This window comes from Accipiter gentilis, chromosome 1, assembly GCF_929443795.1.
Source record: "Accipiter gentilis chromosome 1, bAccGen1.1, whole genome shotgun sequence".
Taxonomy (NCBI): domain Eukaryota; kingdom Metazoa; phylum Chordata; class Aves; order Accipitriformes; family Accipitridae; genus Astur; species Astur gentilis.
The window spans coordinates 36625174-36642017 of NC_064880.1; the positions used below are offsets into that span (position 1 = coordinate 36625174).

Sequence of the window (16844 nt, forward strand, 5' to 3'; positions counted from 1 at the left end):
GTTGGGAGGATCATTGGATCTGTCTTTTGTAGATCCCTCTGGATCTACCAGCCTTTGGAGATGTAAAAGACATTCTGTAATATCTGGTGAGGATGCCACTGGAAGAAGATGAACTTGTATGGTGCTAAAGCGTATCAGAAAGATAATCTGAAATTTGTTTTGGCAGAACGGACTTAACTTTGAATGGTCGGATGGGACTAGGTCTTTGTTTACCTTCTGGGAAGACGACGAGTCCCAGGCCTTTGGCAGTTGTGTTTACGTTGATACTTCGGGGCACTGGAAAAGTGCTAACTGCGAACGACTTCTGCAAGGAGCAGTTTGCCATGTGCCACCTAGTAAGTCAGAATGAAGTTTCATGTTAAATCTCTGCAGCTGCAAATGTGTGTATTGACAGCGGAAGTATATGAAAGGAAATGAATTGGTTTGAGGTTAAGCAATGATGATAGTATTATTCAAAACTGAAGTATATTTCTGGCATTTCCTTGCTGTAGCTCCTATTTGTGAAACCATTTTTTCCCCATGAAATATTGGCCATCAGGTCTGGTCTGTAGGAGAATGGAAAGAGAACTTTCATAATAGAAAAGAAACAGGAAAATTACTTCTCTGTCTCTTCAGTGAAGACTATATTATCTGTGAAAAATGATGATTGCTAATAACCTAGCTCGAAGGGAAATAAATTCAGTTTGCTGCAATGAACTGTGGGATGGGAGAAGGGAAGCATTTAGAGCAAAGTGAAAAACTAGAGCCACATCTTCACTGATTGCACATGAAAGATTTTGCAACTTTTTTGTAATGGTAAGAATGTTTTCCTGTATCCTAAAATATGTTGTGTTTCCTGCAACACTCTGCCAATTAGCTGGGCTTCATTTGAATCCAGGACTCGGGTCTGGGACTCCATTCAGTCCAGGACTGCAGAGTCTTTGGTAGCATCCAGTTCTCAAAACAGTTCCTGTTCAGTGGTATTAATCAGCCAGGGTTTGCCTACAGCTTATTACAGCTTTTGGATCTATTGAGAAGAAAGCTATTTTGGAATCCTTCAAGACAAAAGTTATTCGTTAGCATGGGTTTTGTAATGAAGCTGACTAATTTTCTCATTTGTTTGTCAAGTTATGTAATCATAGATAGCCTAAGGTTTACTTAATTTTTTAAAAATGTGTTTTGTAGCAAAGCAGGAGGCATGTTGCGAGACCATACGTAATGTAGCTGCCTACAGCACTGCCAGGAAGCGATGCTGGGTATCACAAAGCGAGCTTGTAGAGGTGCCTTGAGTCAGAGGGACTCTTTGCTGCAGCACATTGCACGCTGGAGAGGCTGGCTGCTGCTTACCGGTGGGAAAGTCTCCTCTGTGCCACGGTATATGGCATAAGTTATCTTTGAGGCTTAGTGGAGAGAAGCTGTGCAATCCTTGGAAATCCCCAGCCCTCTGGGAGGTGCTGGGCAGCCCCGAGTGCTCTGATGTGCCTGTAGTTTGCTCATAACTCCTGCACGTCAGTACCGGTTAGATTGTCCTGATATTGCTGTTGCAATCCAGCAAGGTTTTTGATCAGAAATAAAACCAGCATTACTCTTTTAATACAAATGTATACAACCACTAGATTTTCACTTTGAAAAATAGAGGCATAACGCAATAACATGCTTATTAGCATTACTCCAAAACAGTGTGTGGAATGTTACATTAATGTGTATGTTGTTGTGCCAATAAAGCTGTGCTGTTATTTCTATCACAGAAAAGAAACTCACTGCCTATAAAGGCTTATGTTCAGAAAAAACTGTTCCCTGGATCAAATTCAAAAACAGTTGCTACAGCTTTTCCACAGTTCTGCAGGTCACAAGTTTTGATACTGCAAATGAAGTCTGCAAAAACCAAGGTAAGTGATTATTTTGTAGCTACAAAATGTCATTGTGGTATCTTAAAAGAAACCCCATAGTTTCTGAAATGCCTGAAATCATGGCATGTGTTCATGTGTTTTCTCTAGTTCAAGATAACAATAGTGGAGCTCATAAGCCAACTATGGAATTGAAGGCAACATACATCCAAAAAATGTTCCTTTCTATGTTGAAAATATTGATGTCTAGAATAACACATAAAATGAATTTTTTTCCCTTTCGGATTTGTGAGAACAGTCTTATATCAGCCTGAGCATTTTCCACATTAATTGCAAATTTAAGAACTTATAATGTATAACCAAACTGTTCAAGCTTTTCAATTAAGGCTCGTAATACTGACTTTTTGAAATGCAATGTTACATTTTAATGGCATGAATTGTTTGAAAATTTGTTCTGTGTTTAATTTGTAGGATCAAATCTTCTAACTATTCAAGATGAAGACGAAAATGCCTTCATTTTGGAAGAATTACACAGTTTTGGTTATTCTGTGCAAATGGTTTGGTTGAATATCCTGCTTGTTACAGACAGTAAGTTTCTGGTGGAAGAGTCTGGTTTGGGTTTTGGTTATTTTAATGCTAGCGTAACCATCTCCCAAAACACTGTTATCTTTTGAGATTTTTTTCACTGCATATTACCTGTTTATGGTGTAGTAAAACCAGTCAATCTTTCTGTAATTGTTACTTATTAGTATTCTGAATACTCAGTATGTATGCATGCGTGTGAATGCCTTAATTTTCTTCTTAAAGAAGCACTATAGGCTGTCTCCTGTGTCAGCTACATAGGATGTTTTTTAAATCCTTCAAGAAAAAAAAAGTAATATAGTGGCCAAACAGACAAAACCTTGGCATTCTATAATACAGTATTTAAAAAAATGTGAGGGTAGGCCCAACTGAAACAGAGATATTTATCAAAATACTGTGATATTTTATAATGATTTATAACTTCTGCCCTTAGATGAGACAGTCTCCTGGTTTGATGGTTCTTCCTTAAATTATTCTAACTGGGGCATCAGGGAGCCTGAATTTGATCATCTCAGAGGGAATTTCTGTATCAGCCTGAGGACCACAGATGGAGTCTGGCAATTATCTCCTTGCAGAGAGAAAAAGGGATTTGTATGTAAAATGGATGCAGGTATGTGCTTCCATAAAAGAAGGCAGCTGTGTCCTTCTAATCATTGGTTTACATGTTGCTTGCTTACCTGCTTTTAGTTTTCATTTAAATAATCCTGTCCCTCGGTATTAGAAAAAATACCTGTGAAAAAACCAACCAGCCAGGGTAACCTCCTTTTGACAAGCCCAGGCAGCTGTCGCATTATTGCCAACTTTGGTAGACTTTCTGTTGTATGGGTGAGCCATGTATGGGCCACCCATCAGGCTGACCTCCACAAACCCCGTAGGACGGGCAGGCACCGCCTGGGAGAGCTGCACAGACGCCACGTCAGTAGGAACACGGGTCTGTAAGAGAGCTGAAGTATTTCCAGAGCCCATCCAAAATGCCTAGGTCGCTGTTTGACCCAGGGACTAGATTAATCTACCACTGCACTGTCCTGCTCATGCATTTGTACTTCAAGAAGTAGATAAATACTGCTGCTCATTCTTGCATAAATGCCAATTAATATATTCAACCAAATTTGAGGGATTTTAGATAACAGGTTAGGTCATGTTTAGCTTGGTCATTTGGAATCCCATTGACATGAGTCAAAGAAAAAACAACCTGCTCTTGTATGGTTTTAGGTAGATTGTCTTCTCAGTATCAATTTTTCAGTAAGTATATATAGGAACTTCTGTTAGTTCTGGGGGTAATTTTATGACAGTTCTGCATTCTGTTTCAGATATCGATGCAACAGAACCCTCTGAAAAAGGTAGGTTCCTTCTGTACTTTCTTAGGATTTTTTATAAGGAGTAATAACACATTATGAGCCGATATTTTGTGAGGTAACATTTTTCACTGTCAGACCTGTAATTTAAAATGCATGACATATAAGGAGTAATAATATGTTTTCCATAAAACATCTATATGTTTATATTTAGAATTATCTATAATTATAGCTGTATTTGCTTAATAATAATTTCTGTTCTTCGCTTTCAGCATCATACCGTGGGCTTGTAGCTCTGGCTGTTTTTGTGACGTTGGTGATGCTGGCTGCCATTTCACTTTTTCTGTGGTGCCTGTACAAACAGAATAACCGACTCTTCCGCAGGATACTGTGGGTCAGAAATGCCTATTTGCCACAGATTAATGCTGATACTCCTGCTTTGGAAGAAAGCATCCTCATTTCTGATTTTGAGAGAAGTGACAACAATTAATTGATCAGAAATAGCAAGCGGTCATGTCTTCCATGTGAAACTCCAAGATCTACAGCAGTTTTCTCCTTCTCAGGAGTCCCCTGGGGTACCCATACCCAGAGAAACCCTCACAGCTATCGGTATGAATGCGATAGGGGCTCCCTACCTTGGAGAGTTTTTGCTTTGGGGCAGGATGATGTGAGGATGCAAGGCAGAACCATGGAGAAATTGGCTCCTTCGGGACAAGCCGGGAACTGAAAATACTCCCATGCCATAAACCTCCAACTGCTCACGTGGAGCAGTCGTGTCTGAGACCCCAGAGCAGCATGCCTTTTCAAGCAACTTTTTCCTTCAGGAACATTTGGGCTTTTGTGTTTTGTTTTTATGTTGCAGAATCCACTCATGAGCCAGCATTAACATTTGGCCTTGAATTTAGGAACTTGAACTCGGAAATGTAATCCAAGCATTATGGGGTAGATTTTTTTTCTTAATAGCCATTCCTTCTGCAAAATGAACAGTTATTTTTCAGACAGTAGATTCTTGCCAGCTGGATTTCCAAGCTCGCAGAGAGATGAAGTCACTTTTGACTTGGGAGCGCCAGAGTTTTGCTAGTTTGGCCCGTGATGCCTAGTTCATGTTATAAAATAAATTAGTCTAGAGATAAAATGGCATATGGACTTTGTCGTCCTGAAGTTAATATATTCATTTGAGATGCTTCCAGCATCCTCTTAAGGATTTAACTATGTGATCTCTCACCTAGGTTATTTCAGAAATTGAATCCCATCAACCTCTTTTAAAGATATTTTTGAGCAGTATCTGTTTGAAGAAAAAAACTGTTACAAATCTTGCTGAAGTTATGGTAGTAAATTGCTTTACTGTTCTCCTACAGTATTTCTGCAAGCAGTATTCATGTATGCTCTTCTGAGACCCTGCTCTCAAAAAGCTAAGGACGATACGTGAGGGAGCCACATTGCTGTTCCCAATGGGTGCTATAGTCCTATAACCGCATGTAGCAGACACTCCGAAGGACACTTTTCAATTTCAGTCTTCAACTAAGGTGCTAATGAAGGGGATGGATTTTGCTGACCAGCTGTTCTGCAGGCTGATGGTTGTGAAGGACCCAGCTCAGGTCTCTGCACTACCTCAGTTGCAGTGGCCCAGGACAGCAACGCTTACTGCCTGTGGGCCTCCCACCACCCTAACCAGTCCTCCAGCCACGTCTGAAAATACCCGTAAGGTTTGGGGGGATTTTATTTTTTATTTTTATTACATTGTGGAAAAACAAATGGTTAGTCATGATGAGTTACTTCAGAATGGATTTACTGTGCCTTCAGTCATCTCTAAAAGCTGCTGCGAAGGGCTGCGTTTATTGTTGGGTTTGTTGGTTTGTTTGTTTTAAGATGACTCATTCTAACAATTTTTGCGAGAGCCCTAAGATGGAGGTATGTTTCTCAGAATTAAGCAAGCAGCCAAGACCAGCTGAAATGTTTTTACGTGGTATTTGTGCACATGCACAGGAATGTATGACTGCCTTTTAGTTAGATTTCACATGGCCAATTCTAGAAACAAAAATCGCCCGTTCACGTCACAATTATGTATATGGCTATTTAAAAAAAATTATTTAGTACATAGAATATTTCTGTGCTGGTTTACTGAACCGTTCAAAAATGTTGTCAAAGAGGATGCAGATGGTTTTGATCCCAATATCGTTTTCAGCTTACTGTTTTCAGTAACTTCTATGGGTGTAGCTATCACAAGTTCTTGATGTGAGATTTTTTCCATCATATAAAATATAAATAGCTTTTCTGTGTATATTTTGTCTAATGGTTTGACCCTATACATTCATCTTCAGTAATGTTTTAAAAGTTTGGTTTTAGTCCTCTAGATTTATCTATGGGACTGTTTTTATGTGAAGTCCATTATTAGAGTTTGTGGACTATAACTTCTGAGTACAATTGCCAGATAATCTGCTGTCTGTGTGTATGAACTGTGATAGCTTCTTTACCACCAAAAAAAAAAAGATGAAAAAAGGTTGTGACCATCTCTCCCTTCCCCGTGAGAATTTCACCTATTTAAACTACAGTTGGAGGAACTTAAACCAACAAATCCCCTTTATCACATTCACTGACAAGTGTGTAATTGCTGCCTTCTTACAGCAAGCAGAACGGCTTGCAGGATGTTTTTTGTTTGCGAGAGTAAGCTGCGTCATCTTTGAGGACATGTATTTATCAGGCTGCGGTGCTGTTGCCTAGTTATGCAGACCCTTGTCAGATTTTGATGTGGTTGATGATGGTGTATAATTTTTTCACAAAACTTGACATAGGCTTTTTATCAATCTTCGTTGAGGTATGTTGTAATCATTTAAATATATTTGAAGGGCAGTGGTATAATAAATAACCCTAACCTCAAAATAGTGATCATTAATTAACATCAACTCTGATGTAGATGATCTTGCACTAAGGGAAAAATAGTTCAAGCAGTGTTTTCTTCCTACTTTGAAATGGTTTTGAGGGAATAGACCCTTAAATATTTATTTTTAAATCTTTCATCATTTAAATTCTATAATTGCAGGTATTATTCACTCAAGAATGTAATAGTTGATTGCTTTCTGGTCCTCGTTCTGGATTTTGTAACCATAGCTTTTGTTTGGTTTCCCTTAATCAGAGGTCTCCTATACTGTTCCTGATCAGAGTATGTGGTGACTGTTTTTACTGCTGACCTTGATGATATTGGCAGTGAGGTTCACTGTATTATTTCAACTGGGAAATTAAAGCGTGAATGATAATTTTCTGTGCTGTAATCTTTCTTCAATCTTTCCCCAGCTTTAATTAGCTGCTGGGCTTTAGTGTCTCATAACAGCAGTTCCCAGGCTTCACACTGGGTCATGCTGGTAGGAGAGGGACAGCTTGCACCAGCCTCCTCTCTGGCTACGTGGCTGGACCCAGACCTGAGCACTGCAGATGATCTCCACATGTAGGGGCTGCAGTGTTTCCGAGGGCATGGACGAGGATGCCTTGAGACCTGCATGCAGGATGTGCTGGGAGGAGGAAGGAGCCACAGCACCATCAGTAAGAATGATGGATGGGAGTATGGTGCTGATGCACAGATAATCTCCCAGCCCATTGCCTGTTCCCTGCAGCCCTGTGAGCTGGGGCCACCAGGGGTGAGTGATGGGCTGGAGGGATTTTCCTGCTGAGCTGTGGAGGCTGTGTTGCGTGGGAGCCCATTTGTTTCTGCCACAAACAAGGTGGAGGTGAATGGACCGCAGCACAGCAGTTTCCACAGGTAGCACCAAAGTGCTTCCCATGTCCAAGAACTGCATTCACCAGAGCCTGAGCAGGCAAATGAATGTTGTGTTTTCCTCTGCTGTGCCAACTTCTTTGTGTTTACTGAAAGGAAAGTGTTAGATGTTTTCATACCACTCCCTTGCTTGGGGGATGGAAGGGTATCCCCACCAGAGATAGGTACATTTAAGCCAACATAAGACAAACCTTGTCTACCAGATACTAAGGTTTAGGAAAAAAAATCCATGTGCTTATTTTTGCAGACTCCATTCCAGGGGAAAATTTACCTCCTCGTCCCATTAGCAGTCCTTGCAGCATGTCTCTGAGGGAAAGAGATGCCTGATGCAGCTGTCACATCCCAGCTGGACGGGAGTCTGCAATGGGAACATATGTATGCTGGAGATGTCCAGCACGACTGGACAGAGCGAAGGGTTGTGGTACAAGGCCATAAGTGGGCAATATGACTCCTAAACAAAGCCCTTTCCAGCTGTGCCTCTCCTGGGTGCAGTGCTGCCCCTCCTTGTGCAGGGGTCCTCCTCCCTTCCCCTCTCCTTCTCCCTTCCCCTGCCTTCTCACACACACACTTTTGTGGCTCAGTCACAGCAAGAGAGGAGCCACGGGGCTCCTTGAAATCTGTGCCATACAGTCCAGAGGGACTGTAGGGAAAAAGTACATTTTTGCACGCTATGTGAGATTTGAACAGCTCTGGTTCCCAGGGCACTGTTGCACAAATTCCCGTTTAATTTAGCCCCCTACTTTTTTCTTTCATCATGTTGGCCCCTCCCTTAGCGGAGTAACAGGCATCCTCAGTCTCTTGTAATAATAAACCCACTGTAATGAAATCCGTGGCATACCCTTCCTCCAGGGCATTTATATATAAGCAGAATTTTTTGGTTAAAAGTTAAATTGCACACATTCAACAACTGGGCTCTAAATCCTCAGCTCAAAAAAAAAAAAAAAAAAAAAAAGGGGCCTTTTCTTGAGCTATAATAATATTTCCTTTGGTAATCAGTGGAATGTTGATTTTAAACCCCTGCAGGCCAGCGCTGATCTCTTACAATCTGATACAGCCCTCGTGTAAGTAACTGTCAGAAGCAAATTCACAGGCATTATGCTGTTCTGAGACGGTATGAATTAAGGACTTAAGGTTGATCTTGGAGCTTGGAAACACAGTCAGTCTCAGTTTGGCCAGTAGATGGTAGTGGTACACACAGAGCTGACAAAAATGAGCTGTGCAAGAAAAAATAAGAGGGATCTGCTCTGGATCCTTTAGAAGTTTAATTAAATGAGCAGCAAAATTCCCAAGTTGCAGGACTGCAAATATCAGTGTCAGTTCTTAGCCATGGCCACAACATTACAAAGCTCTGTTAAGACATCTTTCCAAGTCTCAGTGTTCATTCTCAACAACTTTAATGGAATGCATTGAAATGCTCAAAATGGGATAATGCAAGTCCTTACGTTGGTCTGTGGGTTTTTCTTTTTGTTTAGTGAGTGAAGGGAAAATCCACTTGGGTTCCTGAGTATTAAATAAATAAGTAAATATATCATTGTGGTATGTTTTGGTTTTGATCCCTTTGATGGAAAGGTAATTAACTGAAAATGCTCCAGACAGGTCTCTCTACTGTAAATGGATTTGTTTTAATGTTTTATTTCTTGACAGTATCAATGCAGGCATTTACTTACTAATTTACGTGGGGAAAGGAAAATTAAGACATAGAGATGAAAATTGCTAGACATTTTAGACATCCATTGCGTAAGTAATCATTCCACAGCACTGTTGAAAGCAGATTTATTTTCTCTTTATCTCAATTTATTCTTTAAGTTGCTCAGGGCGTAAGAGTTGCTGATCCCTTTCTATATCCATTATCTTTATGCAGGATGCCTGTGATTTGGATTCTGATCTTAGAAACTTAACCATAAAAAAGGGCACTGAGAATAATTTTGTAATAAAGCCTCATTTCAAAGTCTTAGTTTTTATAATCTTGTTTCCTTATACTGCAGCTCTTCTAGACTTTCCTGATCCTCCTATGACAAAGCAACCGCAGTTGTCTAAGGAAGTGTACTAGACCCAGCCTCCACAGTGCTTGCAAGTAACACCATGGTAATTTATAACCACTAAAGTGATTCTCAGCTGCAATTGTTTCCAAAAGTGCACTTTTGGAAAAAAGCTAGGTAATAGCAAAAATGCCTCTACTACCATTTCCTTTACTTCGGATGCTTATTTTTGTTCATTGGCTGTTGCTATTGTAACAAATGCTCCTCTTTTTCTTAACCTTAGCCTACAGACTCAATCTCTACTGCAGTTCTCAGAAATAAATGCTTCAAAACATAGTTTTAGTGAGAACAACAGTCAAACTTGTAGATACAAGATGAATCTTGAAATACATAGTGGGCTAAAAGTTACTCTCCTCTGCATGCTAGCACAGGAAAATAGGGAAGACTTGCTCTGAGTCACACACATAAAGGCCTAACTAACAATCTGCTTTCCATGGAGGTGGCCAGCCTGCAGCACATGGTGGTGGTCACTGGGTGTTTGAAGGCCATCATCCGCTGCTGGGTTGACTGGTAGAATGCAATAGCCGGGCCAGTGTCTCAGACCGTACATTGGAAAAACAAAACTATCCCTGTATCTTTTCAGATTTTTATAGATGGGTGTTCATCTTAAGAAATTAAAAGTTTCCATTTATGCTGGATAAAAAATCCTCTGTATTTTTTCTTTTAGTTGTTTAGTGAATACTGAAAATTATCCCATCAAGTACATTTCTCTTGTGAAGCTATTTATTCAGGTCATTTGTTCTAAAGCATGATCTTAGGCCTTTGAACCCAGTCATAACCTGATTTAATCTGCTTTGCCACATGTTCCTGCCATAAACTTCATGTGCGTTGTAGTTCAGAAGTCCCTGGAAAGCCCTTGGTGGAAGCCAAAAGGAAGCTTGCACGGAGCTGATAAAAGACAAACTCTACCTCATCAGCAGCTTTGGGCCGCATGGCTTCACTGACGCTGGATTTGGGACTCCATCCCAGAACTTGATGCTTCCAGGTTCATTCAGGTATGCAAGCAGAATCCCTAACATTGGACATTGCCAACGAGCTGGAGTACAAAAACTTTTAATATATAGTAAAAGAATATTCTAAGTCATGTAAGGCTTCATTTGTTATCATCGTAGCACGGGTTACGCATAATTCTGCTTTATCTTTTATCATTTGGGAAGTTTGTCCTGATACTAGCAAGCTTACCTATTATGTATCCGAAATCTGACACCTATCTAAATGCTTACATGACCTAGGCATTGTATTTTCTCGTATTTAATATTTGAGACTATCAGAAAGATTATTTCTGAAAAAGTAAGAAGGTAATGTTTCTGCTGTTGCATACCGTGTCCTGCTAGTCCTGTGGAATGAAAATGATGTTGAGAGGCAAAGTGGATTACTTTAAATATTGTTTCAAAAGCAAATATTGAAGACGGAGTTGTACGTATGGCTGTAAAGAATGTATGGTACCATTCAGTTAAATGTGGAAATGCATCAGAACAGCTCTGGGAGGCTTTCCATCTGGAAAGAACAGATTAATAGAATACCTACAGAAACAGCAGCTACTTTACCCTTTAAAATAGTTGTAGTATAAATAGCAGAGTGGGTTTTCTCCACACCATACCCAGGAACGCAGCTGACATTGGTTTTATCACTGCAGCCTCCTGGAGTGCCTTGCCCCACCGAACACGGCACCTCTGGAGCGTACGCACCATGTGTCTGGGTGTCCCAGTGCAGTTAAGTTATGGAAGAAGGAAGGAAAGCCAGTGGGCTCCTTTCTCCGTCTTGTCCTTGACCATCCATCCTCCCCTGACCTTCCAGAATCTAATCTGGGTTGATGATCTGCATTTTAACTATTGCTATTTACATATAAATTGCTTCATTCTTGCCTGATTGAAAGAATGTAAAATGGAAGTTGGGTGAGTCTCAGCTGCTCTTACAGGTTGCTTGCCCACTTGCTCTGATGTAGCACAAAGCAAACCCTCATGGAAGGAAAGGTGAAAGGAAGAGTTGATCACTGGTGAAAGCAAAAGTATAAAGAAGACAGGGATCAGTTATTCCTACTAGTTGGGAAGACTAGAACAAGAAGTAACCGACTGAAACCACAGCAGCAAAAATGTGATAGATAACCACGGGAATAGCTGGGCTGAGCAATAAGCAGCCCACATAAGTGGTAGGGTCACTTTCAGTGGCAGCATGCACTGTTAAATTGGATAACTGTGATTTAGAAATAAACAAATCAATCCACCACCACTGCTGGGGAACAGATTCACAACACTGCTGGATGGCCCTTTCAGCTTAGTCTGGGTAAAGATGAGTAAGGCTGACCTGAAAATATTGGTGTGTATGTGTTTGTGGGACTGCTGATGCATCATCCCACTGCCTTCTAGCCCAAACATAGTTTCTAGCCTTCTGACCAACACAAGTGTTCAACAGCCAGATCTCTGTGGACATAAATTCCATGTAACTGGGATATGGGAAACACCTCCGGTTAAATTTGTGGTCCGCCTCAGGATAGAAACAGTTCCAAAATAAGTAAAGCTGAATCATCCAATTCATCTACTACAGCAGCCAGCAGGACACAGGCACCCAACATGCCCTGGGTACCTCAAATCCACATCCACAGTAAAGGAAGTGAAGGCCCAGAATCACTACATGAAGAGCACAAAAATAAAAGGATGCACGGAAAAAAACCCCAAGCGTTTTGTTTCTTCTTTCATTTCTTTTACTCTCTTTGGTTTTGTTTTTGGTTTCCCCCAGAGAAGTCAGAGACCCAGGTGACGGGACACCTGACGATCTGTTTACTTGGGTTGTACTTTGAAGATGTCTCTGTGATGTACCTTTGAGTGGTCCAGTTGCCTCAGCAGGTCTGGAGCTGGACCCCAGGTGCTGGGAGAAGCAGCGAGCCCTCCCTTCTGTGCAGGAGGCAGCAATGTCCCAGGCTCCCCCTTCTTCCTCTTTTGTAATGTGTTAGTGGGAACAGCAACTTCCTGCACAGCAGCTGCCTGGTTCAAAGTGCTGAGATAGAACTGGCTTAACGGGGCAGCTTTTGGCGGACTTACAAATATCTGTTCCTAGCTCTCTGTGGGTCTGCTGGAGTGTATCTGTGGCCAAATCTGGTTCAAGAGCTGGTGGATAGACTGTAAAGCCCATGACGTTCAAAGCAAAGCCATAAGCTGCGAGAAAGGGCAGGAATGGTTGACCCCAGTTCTGCCAGGATCCATAAAATCATTTAAAATTTCCTTTTTGAAATGTGATGCGTTTAATGCATTTGGATAACACCACCAAAAAGAAGAAAATTAATTCTGACATGGATGTTCTTCAATGTTTCTGGAAATGGTATTTAAACAGAGCCCTAACACAACTAGAAGGTTTTCTGTCTGCCTCTGGAGACAGAGGAACGTTCATGGGTTGCTGAAAAAAGCTGGAGCCCCAGAAAGCCCACAGTGGAGCGCGTTCCCAAATACAAGGACGCCCAAAACAGATGCAAGACTTAACCTAAGGTGCACAGTGCTATGTTAGTGCTAGTGTTTATTATTTTTATGATTGCATTTTAAAGCAATGGTTCTTTTGATCCACTCTAACTGCTGGACAGGGAAAGAAAAATAAAGCTTACATAGAAAATAACAAAAAATTCTGGCTGGAGGCCAAAACTTCACAAGAGAATACTGAAGCCTACTATGTTTTGTTTGACGTCTTTGTTTCTGATAGATGTTGACTGAATTCAGGAGGATGACAGTACTTTGAACAAAACCAGCTGGGGAAGTCAGTTTGCTAATTATTAACCCTCTAGGGAAGAGATTGAATTGGAAATGTGCATACAAAATGTTGTGGGAAAATATAAAAAATAATGTAGATCTCTTTGGAAAAGAAATATTTATACTGTGGCTTGTATTTTTAGCAGACAGAGAGGACAATTTGTGATATATGACTGAATTCCTCAAGATGGATAACAATTCAGTCTTAGACTCGTTTTCTCCCTGTAGTACAATTCAGCAGTCTTGAGGTTGAAATAAGTCTTACATTAAGGAATGACTTTAGGGAATGAAGAGAAGTTACATATTTATTATGATATAAATCGGGGGGGGGGGGGGGGGGGGGGGAGACGGGGGAGACTGTTGTCAGCCTCTTGACCACTTTGCAATAAGGAAAGGGGGGATTTTTCAAAGCTGTAAAGAGGAGAGGAGCTTCAAACCGCATACTGTGCCTTAGAAAATATTATTCAAAAGCTACTGTGATAAATATTCAGATCCCTAATGTAAAAATATAAATAACAAAAAGGGAAAAAAAAAAAAAAAAAGCATAATAGTCTTTGGACAGTAGGCTCTGCTGTGACATCTCACTCTACCTGGATGCTCTAATCCTTCCTCTATAACCTGGCCAGAGAAGTGACTATATAGTATGTGCAGGTATTTTTTCCCCATTTCAGGTGTTTTAGAGATACAAGAAGGGAAGAGTTAGATATGGGCACCACACCAAATTACAGTGCAGTTCAGTGTTTAACTTGTGGCCATCTTAGCTATAATTATAGCATGAAATGGAACCAGAAAAAAAGATATTAAAGGGGGAAAAAAAAGAATCCTGGTACAAAAAAAACAAAGACGGGAGAAGAAAATAAATTTAGGAACAACTTTCACCATTTGCTTAACATTGCAGCTCTTTTCCTGCTCGATACATTGGTTGCAGCACAGAGACATCTGCTGTTAGCAAGTAAGTGCCAAAATAGATGTAGCAGAATGCATTATTGTTTAAAACAACTAGATCATGTGGGATGCTGAACTGATTTTTGTTTTCTTCCCCATAATTCAGTGTGTAGTCATTTTAGGTGTCAGATTGTCAGAGAAAAATCTTATTATTGTTAGGCAAGCTTTTTAAAGTTGAATTGCTTGGCAATTTAATATCAGAGATGTGCATATTTTTGACTTTTTAATGCTGTAGGTGGTTTTACAAGCTTAGCTAAATCCTGTTCAGTTAGCAATACAGTAGCTACCAAAGTACCTTCTGAACTTGTCTATTCTCTGATTATTTGCAACTCTCTTTAGCTGCTTGACTATAACCCATGTGTGTGTGTACTGACGGGTGTTCCAAATGATGAGCTGGAGTAATCGTAAAGAGTGCCATTTCCAGAATGTTGCAACAGTCCCCTGTCCCTCCCAGGACTGTTTTAAATTGCAGCTGGTTATATAAAGTGAACACTTGTAGTGTTTTTGACAGAAAGCATTAAACTCAAGCATCCCAGAGTGACCACAAATGAGAGTGTATGTTACGATATGTCTCAAGATTAGAGGGGAAATCTACACATTTGCACAGGAATTAATGCAAAAGAGACCCACCCTGACTCCTGCTGGTGAAGTGCCAGCTGTATGAGATGCCTTACATTGTGGGTCCTGCTGCTTTCATCCTGCCCTTGTGAGAAAAAAAACCAAACCTCCAACCAAGCAAACAAATCCAACAGGTGGAATATGCAAGATGTGTGGGCATGCATCACTGTTTCTTGACTTAGGCAGTTACAATACTAATGACAAGTAGCCAAATGACACCAGAGCAATGGTCAGTCATTGAGTCCATGAATTAACCAGTCTTTATTTCTCTATTTCAGAGGAAAACTGGGAAAAGAGAAAGGAAAAGCTGTACATTTTACTGATGTGCTGTTTGGTGGCAGGTAGAGGCAAAAGGATTTGCCTGATGGTGGGACTTGGGGAGGTCCAGGCTCTGTTTTCTGGCTTTACTACTATCACTATGTCATCTTGGCCATCTCACCTGTTTTTTGCTTTGAGTATTCCACATATAAAATGGGGGGGAATTATTCTTTGGCGGTCTTCTAGGGTGAATGATTGCCAAGTACCATGCAAGTTGCAAAAACACCACCTTGTTACTAAGGGGAAACCCCTTGCAGGAACAGCGTGAAGTACCTCATTCCATCACTGTTTCCAGACTGCTTCTGAGGCCAGACAGATACATGTTTTGCCAGAAAATTGTTGGTAAAATGTAATTTCCAAAGTTCTTTTTTCCAAGTAAACTTGAAATAACTTTTGGTCTCAGTTCAGGCTAATTGCAGTAACAGGAAGGAACTAAAACGGCAATGTAATGAAATGGATAAACCAAGTTTATTTTCAGTTATGTATTGGGTTAAAAATGTGAGATTATCATCCTAAACTTGTTTCATTACAGCATCGTTACGGTGTTATATTACAGCATTCGCAATCTTTCAAAATCCATGGTACCGTTTATAAACTAACTGAAGGCAACTTCTGTTTAAAGTGATCTCTAGCACTATGTTTGTGTTTGCTCATGCTTTCTTTTTATGTCCAACGTTTGTGTTTAAACATGTTTTGTTAGATGAATAAAAGATACTCTGACTTGGAGTCTCCACTAACTTTTGCTTTTAAAGTCAAGACTCTTGGCTTCCCTTTTGCTTGTTCCTACTTTGCCATGTCTGTCATGTCCCCTCTGGCAGGGCTGCTGGCTATAAAAGTATGTGGGAGTAAAGGTTAAAGATAAATGCTAGGTTTAACAAATATGGTTATTGTTGCCATAAGGATTCACTTCTGAAGTTAGTGGTTGGATCATTCTATTTTGAAGGTAGGATTACAATTGCATTTTGCATCTTTGTCTGAGTTAAAGTTAAAATCAACATACTTTTAGCACTTTACTTTTTGTCTTTCTGAAGACTTCAGGTTGTCAAGTCAAGGGCTAGATTCATTAGGGGAACATAGTCTAACTGTTGGACTTTATGCCAATAAGTGAACGTTCAACAGGTCACAATGAGAATATGAGTGAGACTCTGCTCCAGCAGTAAGAGTACTCATTTGTGGTGAAAGGGAAGATGGAGACCTAAATTCCACTTTGTGCTCTAATAAATATTTCATTGCTTTGAATAAAGTGGATCAGCTCCAAAAGGAGATGCTGAGAACTTGCTTTAGCCTGGTAGTTACTGCATTAATCTGGATCAATGTGGGTTCAGATGCCTCTTCGAAAAAGCGATTGAGTTTGAGTCTTTCATAGCAAAGATGCCCAAAGTGTCCATGTATTTCTTAAAAAGGGGACAACAGCATCTTCTTTTTCTCTGTCTGGGAACTTTCCTAGAGGACCAGTCCATTGACAAAATTTAGAGAAAAGTGAGGAGCTGAATACCTCTGCACTGTCAAGACTTCTGCAAGTGTATCAGCAGCAAAGGAAAGACTAGAGAAAATGTGGGCCTGCTGCTGAATGTGGTGGTGGTAACACAGGACATGGAAAAGGCAAAGGTACTCAATGCTTTCTTCACCTCTGTCTTTACTAGTAAGATTTGTTTCAGGAATCGCAGGCCCCTGAGACCAGTGGGAGCATCTGGCGCAATGGAGACATACCCTCAGTA

At 40.5% G+C, this 16844-nt stretch overlaps 1 protein-coding gene across 1 annotated transcript in view; it reads left to right on the forward strand.

Moving 5' to 3' along the window:
* Positions 1-15852, forward strand: part of PLA2R1 (phospholipase A2 receptor 1) — a 52900-nt gene extending 37048 nt beyond the window's left edge. The window contains 8 exon segments of the mRNA XM_049791743.1: positions 167-335; positions 1728-1868; positions 2298-2414; positions 2842-3018; positions 3719-3748; positions 3976-9209; positions 9458-10506; positions 14144-15852. Coding sequence (XP_049647700.1) covers positions 167-335; positions 1728-1868; positions 2298-2414; positions 2842-3018; positions 3719-3748; positions 3976-4193 — 852 coding nt within the window. The 3' untranslated portion in view covers positions 4194-9209; positions 9458-10506; positions 14144-15852.
* Positions 15853-16844: the final 992 nt, after the last annotated feature.